We start from the raw sequence: 9,703 nt of genomic DNA on the forward strand, positions 1-9,703 counted from the left end.
TTTTCTTGGTTTTTTTTTTTGTTTTGCTTTGTTTGTTTGTTGTTTAGGCTACACTAAAAACAATTTAAGTTTGTTAAAAATAAATAGGCGGAGCTTTCTTCACATAGAGAACAACCGCTATATCAGATATACTATATCTGCATATATATGTATATATATGCATCTGTTTTTATATATATAACTGTATGTATTTGTATAATTTTTGTTTTTTTTGTTTTTGTTTTTTGTTTTTATAGTGTACTTTTTGCTTTTTCATGTCTGCATTTTGTTTTTGTTTTGTTTTGTTTTACTAAAAGTTATTAGTTAGTTAATAATTTTAATTATGCTTTCCCTTCTTCTCTTCATTTTCACTTTGCTTCGCTTCTCTTCTCTATATATCGTTTATGTATATTATTATATTAATTTATCATTAATTTGCTTTCTTTCTTGTTTCTGTTTCTTAATTGTTTTTGTTGTTGTTGTTGTTGTTGTTGTGGTTTATGGGTGTCCCGCCAAGCCACATATATGTATGTTTGTTTGTTTTTGTATGTATTATTTGTTTTTTTTTTTTTTTGTGTCCTACACATCTTGGAATTTCGATAGACGTGCACGCAAGTCCATGTTCTCCTGTTTTAGCTGCTCCACCTCCTGATGTAATGTTGAGTTCTAAAGAGAAAAACAAAAACAATTTTCAGGATTAGCTTTCATTTAGTTAGTTATGTGAAGGACACACTTACTTCCTTCTCCAAATAGCGTGCCCGCATTGCTATCTGATTCTCTTTTTGGCGACGTGCATCTCGGGAACGCTTTGCCGCAATGTTATTCTTTCGCCGACGGGCCCAATACTTGTCGTCCTTCAGCTCATCTGGAACAAATTGTTTGCGTGACTTTTTAATCATCGGCTGCGGTTTGAGCTCCTCATCGGAGAAGGCTCGTGTGCGCGGATCAAAGTCACGACCCGATGATGCGAATGAAAATGCTGGAATATCAAATACTAAATGTTAACAATGTTTCACAAACTGTTCGTGGTACACAACAGAAAATTATGATCGTCATCAGAAAAAAAAAATAAAAAAATTAAAAAAAAAAAGAAAAAAAAAATCAAAAAGAAAAAAAAATTGCTTATTTCAACAAAAAAAAAAGGAAAAAATTTACTCAAGAGGTTTTTAATTTTTTTTTCTTTTTTTTCAATTTTTTTTCTTTTTTATTTTCTGCACAAATTGGAATGTTGTTGTAACTTTTGGGACCCTTTTTTAACATTTAGCATTTGATAAATAAGTCATTTACATAAATTCGCAAAAGCAATAGGACAACAAAACAAAAAAAAAAAAAAAAAAAAGGAATACCAAAAGAAAATGTTTTTTGACATTCTGTAATATCAATTTAAAGGCAGTTTGTTATGTAAGAAATTTATCGCATTAAAATTGATTACTTGAAACTCTCAAGTTCGAAATTCTTAAATCGGACAATTTTTGGCTTAGAACGGGGAATAAAATAAAATTGCTTGGAAAAGTCGTAAATAGACATGAACTGCATTTTCCAAAAAGTTTACATTGAAAAAACTTGAGAAAATGAATCCTTTTTTGAGAATTTTATTATCAATTTGCGATACATTGATTACATAACATCACACTTTATATTGAAAGTCTTAAAAGAGCCAATGTCCATTCCATTTGTGTGTGTGTGTGTTATGTGTGTGTGTGTGTAGTTGTGTGTGTGTGTGTGTGTGAGTCAGATCGGATCGGTTCTGTTCTGTTATCTCTCTCTTACATATTGTATATTTGTATACTTACTTGACTCGGCCGGAGATGGCGGATTGAGGGTATCAGGACTAATGCAATCCGATGGCGATGGTGATCTTTCACGTTTTGTTGTTATATGACCCAGGCCCAATGTTAGTCCAGCTGCATGGCCCAACGAATCGGATCGAGAATGACCACCACCGCCGCCCAAACCACTTGAGTGTCCCAAATGTGTGCCAGGAAGGCCATCGGGTATATTATTCTCCGATAAGAACTCATCTAAATCGGCATACTATATATATGAAAAACAAAAGAAATAATGATTGAGAAATTGCAATGAGAAATGCTATAACTAATTTATATATATATAGACTGATAACTTGGGTAAAATACACACATTTATTAGTCACAGAAAAAAGAAAAATCGATTCATATAAAAATATATATGATGAGAATATGCACAATTCTCGCACTAACAAAGCAGCTCAAGTATGTCTGTGTGTGTGTGTGTGTGTGTGTGTGTGTGTGTGTCTGAGTGATGACTGTACTTTTTAAAGTGACTTTGAGGTTAGATTGCACACTTTTTTGGGATTTGATTTGGTTTTCATTATTTTTTTTCACGCACTACTTTTAGCAGATGAAAGAAGATGATACTAACTTGTGTTACCTTGAGGTCAGCATCGTAGGGCAAAGTTTTGTCCCACAAATTGGGACCAAGGAATGCGGTTTGAGCCTCAACATTCCATATATCACCCTCCTCTTTGTATTTGTCTTCTGGACAGCTGAATTCTTTGCTATTCGAAGTGGTTTTGCCTGTAAACAAAAAACAATAATTTGAAATTATTAATCATCATAAATATATACAAATTTATATATATATATATCGGTTGAGAGAGAAAGAAATTGATAAGAATGATTAGATTTATTGCATTTTCAAAGCCACTTCTTTTGATAAGGCATATATTTGATTTATAAAGTGGGTCAAGTTGCTAATATTTAATAATGTTATGTGATTATATAAACAATTTGTTTTAGTTCTTTCTAACAACAAAATGGCTAAAACACCAAGCAACATTTGCAATTTCCGCATTTGGTAACCAACAAAAAAAAAAACAGCAACAACATGAGATATAAAAGCAACAAAAACAAAGAAAAAACGGGTTACAGGCAAACAAACAAACATAAAGCAAACATCAAAGAGGAAGCAACATTTTCGAATATAACCAACAACAGCAACAACAAAAAAAGTTAACAAAAAGCGAAAGTGAAATTTCAGCTTTCAAACTGATTTTTATCATCATCATCATCATCAACTACTACCCCCCCATCGCTCTCTCTCTCTCTCACTGTCTCTCTACATTCCCTCCATATGTAAAAGGCACTCAAAAGCTTTTCGAAACAAAAAAAGCTCACTCAATGCGAGCAGCGCCGCGCAGACGCAGCTGAGCATGAGATTTCTTTGATATGAAACTCGTTTCGGCGGGAGACGCAGCCGCCGCCTCCCAAATGGATGGATGCATGGCTGAGGATGGATGGCAACCAAAAAGAAAGAAATCCAAAACCAGTTCCTCTGTCTTCTTTCTCTTTCGTGGTAGTAGTTGTAGTTGTTGTTGTTGGTTTTCTTTGCTCACTTGCATTAGTTGTTTCCGCTTTCTTATTCACTCTCACTTTCATTTGGCGAAGTTTTTTTTTGTTTCTGTTTTTTTTTTCTTTACCAACTATTGCGAAATTTTATGCCATGTTGTTGTGGCGGTTGTTGCAGCAGTTGTTTCTTTTTTTTCTGCTTCTTTTTGCAATGAAGTAATATCTTTTCTTATAGCCTCTAAGTGAAATGCAATGAAGTAATACGTATTCATTGCTATCTTTCTCACTCTCACTCTCGCTCTCACTCTCACTCTCTATTGATTGTGGTGAAAATTAGGACTTGAAAAAATCTGCATGCAATGGTGCTCAATGGATAGGTTAGTTTGGGGTATGGAATGAGTTTGAAGTTGGCATACGAGGCGTATGAATAACTTTTTTTTCTGTCTTTTTAATTAGGTAGTTTTTGGTGGTTCGCCATTTCTGGCCAAGAGGATTTATGTCTGGGAATTTTCATGTCTTAACTGATGATGTTGACTGCTGTGTGTTTTGCTTTTTTTTTTTGGGGTTTTTAGTTTTTACCTGCTTGTCACGGAATTTGGCTAAGGATGAAAGTTTCAGAGGTGATAAATGAATTGTAAAAGGTCAAAAGTTGCCAAAATGAAAAGAAATTTTTCTGGTTGTTGTTGTTGTTGTTGTTGAGCCGGCATTTTAACTCAGTATTTCCGGCAATAAAGAGATGGTTTATGACCCTTGGATAGGGTTTCCAGAAACTTAGAAAGAGCACAACAAAGTATTATACAATCGAAAGTAATTCAACTTTTAAAATTAAGAACATAATATCTCAATCTTAGCAGAAAACTTTAAAAAGGTATTTGCGATGGCAGAAAAGTATATTGTTTTGGGTTTTTTTTTTTAGTAAAATACAAAAAATATTAAGATTTATAACATATTTCACACTCTATCGGCAAAAAACAAAAGAGAATTGAATCCAAAAACAATTTCATTTGCAAGCCAAAAACATATAGAAATCATATATATATATATATGGTTATAACTTATAATAAATCAATTAAAATCAAATGTGTTAATAAGCCATACGAATTATTAGATAGTACAAGAATATATATATAGATATATATATATCTACGCACGATATGCTTCATTAACATTAAGTGAGGCAATAAATTTTGATGACAGATAAAAGATCATTCACAAAAGATCAACTTTCGCATAGCAATTAACACAGCAGAAAATTAAGGAAAAAAAACAACACAAAAACGAAACGAAATGAATGCAAAAAAACAAAAAAAAAAAACCAAACACACACACAGAGAGACGAAAAATTACCGTTTGCTTTGCAAATGAAACCCAAAAATGGAGATTTCCTGCCTGTAAAACAGAAGAGAAGAAAGAAAAAGAAGATAGTAGAAAAGAAAGAATACAACAAAATAATAAAGCAAAAAAAAAAAAACAAAATGAAATATTTTGCTTTGGTTTTGGTTTTTTCAACTCTGCATAGAAAATGAAACGACATAAAACAAAAACGAAACAAACAAACAAGAATGACAAATGAAGATCAGGCAAAACTTATGATTAGTTTAAGCATTAGGCTTAATTATTATTTGCTTGTCCTACGGGGCGTATGATTTGAATGCAATCTACATGTAGCACAAAGACGAGGATATACATACATATGTATAAGGTAGAGAGAGACTTTTGGTAGGGGGAGATACAATTCTTTTATCTTTTATTTTCACTTTCACTACATGTCATCGATGGCTGGCTGACTACCTGGCCTGCCTACCTGGCTGGCTGGCTGCGTGTCATCAGCAGGAATTATACCAAAAAAAAAAAGGTTATTTTTAGCCTCAGCCACCAAAAAAAAAGACAGGCTTCATCTTCTTTTTCTCCTTCTTCTTCTTTTTGTCTCACAGTTGCTCAGTGGTTTTTGTTTTTTTTTTTTTTGCTCAGTTTCTCTTGCCATTTTTAAGTAGGTCAACTGTTTTTTTTTTTTGCTTCTCTTCTTCTTTTTGGGAAGCTCGAGCCCTCGCACTTTTTATGGTTATTTTTTGGAAACACACAAACACACAATCACGCACACACGCACACAATCTGTAAGCCCTCCAAAATTTCTCATTTGTAATTAAAATAATTTGCATAATTTTCGTGTTTCCGTTTCACTTTCATTAGAAATGCCAAAAAAAAAGAAGAGAAAAATTGACCAAATATATAGCTTGGCTTGGGCCTACGACAACTCACAAACTTTTGTCCAAACAAAACAACAACAAAAACTATAACTTTTGTCATTTTTTTGTTGTTTGTTTGTGTGTGTGTGTGTGTGTGTTTTTTTTTTGTGTATATTATATTAATGGCTGGCCACAAATTTTAGTGGACCATGTCGAGCATTTTTTAGCTTTCACTTTTATTTTCTTTTAGTATAAAATTAATCCGTTTTTTTTTTTTTTTTTAGTGACTAACTTAAAACCCTCCACAAACCAAAAAAAAAAAGAAGACGAAATATCTACATTTTAAGGAATTTTATATTTACTCTGAGAAGGAGTTTTATTTTGTAGTTTTTTTTTTTTATTAACATAAAACTGGATTCAAATGAAAGTGAAATTTTGTTTTGTTTTTTTTTTTTTTGATTTACAACAAGTTCATAAACAATTATATTATAATATTCATAATAAAAATAAACCAGTTTATCACTTAACTGGAATACTCTAACCCCTCTTAGTTCCTCCTCTCTCTCTCTCTCTTTCTCACTCTCTCTCTATCTCTTTCAGTCAAAATACAATAAATATAAGTAGAACACACACAAAAAGCCAAGTTAACGTAATAGTCAAATTGTCGTCATACACTGCAATCAATTTTGAATAGAAGAATTTGCCAAATGATAAATAAAATAACCAAAAAATTAACTTTCACATGAGCTCACAAAAAATTGCAGACAGAAAGGGAACTAAATTTATTCGCATTCTTTCGATTCTTTTCAGAGATTCTAACTAAGAAATGAAATATGAAATATCGGTATGAATCGATTAATATGTTGTATATATATATATTACGCAACAATCGGTAATCGGCAGATTGCCAACTTTGCAATGCGGCAACGACGACGACGACGACGACGACGCGACGATGGCACGTAAAAAGTACATAAAAGAAACCAAAACCAAAATCCAACCGAAAACCCAAACATAAAACCAAAGAAAGAAAAGAAAATAAAAAGAAAGAAGAAAGGTGGGGAGGTGCAGGGGCAGTAGAAGGGGGAGGTGGAGGAGGAGGAGGTAAAAAAAGCAAGTAAGCACAAGCATAGCACAGGTAAAAAGTTGCCGCCCCTTTCACCTGTAGCTCTTCACTCCTCACAAAGCCTTTGCCACTGTCTTCTTAGCCTTCCCCCCCCCATACCACCTGTCCACGCCCCTCCCTACTCTTCCACCTTCTCTTTCTGTGTTGCTGTTCATTCTCTGCGGCGGCGCATGCGTCGATGGCGCAACGAGTGACGAGTCGTTGTTGTTGTTGCTATTACTCTAACTGTTGTTGTTGTTGTTATTGCTGTTGTTGTTGTAGTTGTTCGCTTCACTGAATGCCTGGTCGTTGTTGTTGTTGTTGTTGTGTATTACATCGTTGTATGAATTGTACATCGCACTTTTTTTTTGGTTTGGTTTGGTTTGTTGTTGCTGTTGTTGTTGTTGTTGTTGGTGAAGTGCAGAAAGTGTAACACTTTCGATTGTTGCGCTGTCTGAGTTGTTTGCCTTTGTTGCTAACCCCCTACTACCCCTCCCCGTGCCCGCTCTCTGCTTTGTTGTTGTTGTTGTTGTGATTATGTGCATTGCATTCATTCCGCATTTTGTGCGCTCATTTGCATTGCGTTTTTCCTTCTCTCTCTCTATCTCTCTCACTGTCCCTCTTCTCTCCTCCCACTCTTTATTTCTTTTTGTGTTGTTGTTTATTTTGTTGCTTGGTTTTTCGTGAAAATTAATTATGTGTGGGAAAATGTGATGGGCATTTGATTTCCGGGTGGTTAGCACGACGACCAACACCAACAACAAGAGGCTGTTGTTGTTGTTGGGTGGGCGGGGGGTGGGTGTACACAACAACAACAACAACAAACACTTGGCAATCTGGAGTGACTCTTAAATCAAAGGATTCCCCTTTTCTTCTTTTCGGTTATCCAGCACTTTTTAGCATTATAAAATGCATTACTTTTATGCTCTTTCATTATTTGCTCAAGACTTAGTTAAATTCAAAACAAATTTTACTTATATTAATTCTAATTAAATTGATAAAGCAAATCCTAAAGCAAGTAAAAGTAATTACTATAAAATTACAAGTACGGCAAGTACTTCTTTTCCTTGAATTTAAAAAAAAACATGTTTCTGTTTATAAATCTTTCTTTTCAAATTCGAAATATTTAATAATTTCCAAGTACTAAACCCCAATATTCAAATCCAATGGCTTAGCTACTGGTATTTATAATTACTATATTATCAAATATTCCATGTATAATAATTAACATGTAATTATTTACATTTTAATCAATCTTATGCACTGCATTTATATTATTTATTTATATATTAGTAAAAAAGATTATTAAAAAGTCTATAAAGATTGATTCATTGTTGAGTAATGTTCTTAGGGGATTTACTTCTCTTGATTATAAGTACACGATAAATATTTTCTTGCCTTTATTGAACAATTTCAAAAGTCTCTCTTGGCCCAATTAGATAAATTAATTAGGAAATTGCAAAAATATTAATACAAATAATAACCAAAACGGAAAGTTTTTCCTCATCTGTTGGCAAATTTCTTTCTTGTCATGTCTCTGTCTCTCCCTCGCTATATCTATCTCTCTCAATTTCTCACTGTCTACTAACCAATTCACCTGCCATAAATGTAATTTCCCTAACGGCAAATGCCGCTTTCTTTTGATTACGAAATTATATGTATATATATATAGAAAATTATGCCAAAAACAAACTACCGCAAAAAGCTAAACTAACTAACTGAAAAAAAAAACTATTTTGCAATAGTTTAATTGGCCAAAACTCACACAGCGCGGCGGCGACGACGGCGACGGCGGAAAAACTGCAGCGAAAGTGAAAACTGTCAGAGCCACGCCTACTCTATATCTAAAGGCGACGACACAATTGCCATTACACACACACACACATCGAGAGGGGTTTATTTTTTTTACCCATTAGCCCAATTTTAGTTAGAGGCGCTATATATAAAAGGAGGCAAGATGAGTGAGAGGGAGAGATGTTGAGTGAAATAAGGAAGCAAAATGTTAATCATACATATAGCCTAACACAGCGCCTCAATTAAATTATCAAATTATAGCCAAAGACACGAAGAAAACAAAGAGTGAGCGAGATGGCGAGAGTGTAAAGACACCAAGACCCAAATACAAATTGGCCACAAAACACGAAAGGGGCGAAATGAGAGAGGGGTGGTGGTGGGAGGTGGCAGGTGGGGGGCAACAGCAACAGGTACAACAAAAAAACGTAATCGAAACACTGAATTTCAATCAAACATTTTGGCTTCTGGTCTTTCTCGAAAAAAAAAAAAAAAACTGACGACGTGTGAAATAGTAACAATTAAAAATCGACTCTTGGCCACTACTTTCACTGATTTTTTTTTGTTTTCGGGCTCTCTTTCTCACCCAACAAGCAACAAACTAAATGACTTTGTACGATGAGTCTCAAAGACAACAACAAACGACGTCAACGCACGTTTTTACCACCGTTTTGTGCCGTGTTGTGCCTGTTAGCCAGTCAGTCAGTTGGTGCTTTGGCGATTGCGCAATGTTGCAGCAAACACACACACACACACACACATACACAACATTTTCCGTCCGTGTCCATTTTGCCTGGGCTAGAAATGTTGGCAAAACGCAATCTGGGGAAAAACGAGTCAAATAACGACCAAGACCACGACCAAGACGACGACGCGAAGAGTCAAGTCGAGTAGTAAAGCGTTCACTTTGATTGAAATAACTGTAATACGTTGCATTTTGGCAGGCCGCCTATCTGGGTAAGTGTGTGACGAACCTCTTCCACAACAAATTGTTGCTTTTGTCATGTGCCAACAGTCAACACACACACACTTACACACACACACACACACGACATCAATTGACAATTTTCAATTTCAATTTGAAACCAAAATGGGCAACAACAAAAGAAAAGATTAATTATTCTGGCCAAAAGCACGAAAGGAAGTCATATGAAATGTTTAGAATTATAGATTAAAAACAAACCACAAACACACACTTCACACACACACACACACACACACACACACACACACACCCATTCATCACATTAGGCATCCAATTGCAAACAATTTTTTGTTATTGTCACAAAAGTTGAGACAATTTGTTTATCAATTAC

General features: G+C 34.4%; 1 protein-coding gene across 10 annotated transcripts in view; it reads right to left on the reverse strand.

Moving 5' to 3' along the window:
• Window positions 1-554: 554 nt before the first annotated feature.
• Window positions 555-9,703, reverse strand: part of LOC6643181 (thyrotroph embryonic factor) — a 59,424-nt gene continuing 50,275 nt past the window's right edge. For 3 of the 10 annotated variants that reach the window (XM_023176136.2, XM_023176130.2, XM_047012246.1), the window contains exons 2-5: window positions 2,380-2,534; window positions 1,773-2,013; window positions 717-958; window positions 555-645 (exon numbers count right to left, since the gene is read on the reverse strand). In XM_023176136.2, the coding sequence (XP_023031904.1) occupies window positions 559-645; window positions 717-958; window positions 1,773-2,013; window positions 2,380-2,534 (725 nt within the window). In that variant the 3' untranslated portion in view covers window positions 555-558. Of the gene's footprint in view, window positions 646-716; window positions 974-1,772; window positions 2,014-2,379; window positions 2,535-4,652; window positions 4,695-9,703 lie in introns of all 10 variants that reach the window. The other 7 variants (XM_023176134.2, XM_047012247.1, XM_023176132.2 and 4 more) reach the window with 6 other exon arrangements.

This window comes from Drosophila willistoni (assembly GCF_018902025.1).
Source record: "Drosophila willistoni isolate 14030-0811.24 chromosome XR unlocalized genomic scaffold, UCI_dwil_1.1 Seg41, whole genome shotgun sequence".
NCBI lineage: Eukaryota > Metazoa > Arthropoda > Insecta > Diptera > Drosophilidae > Drosophila > Drosophila willistoni.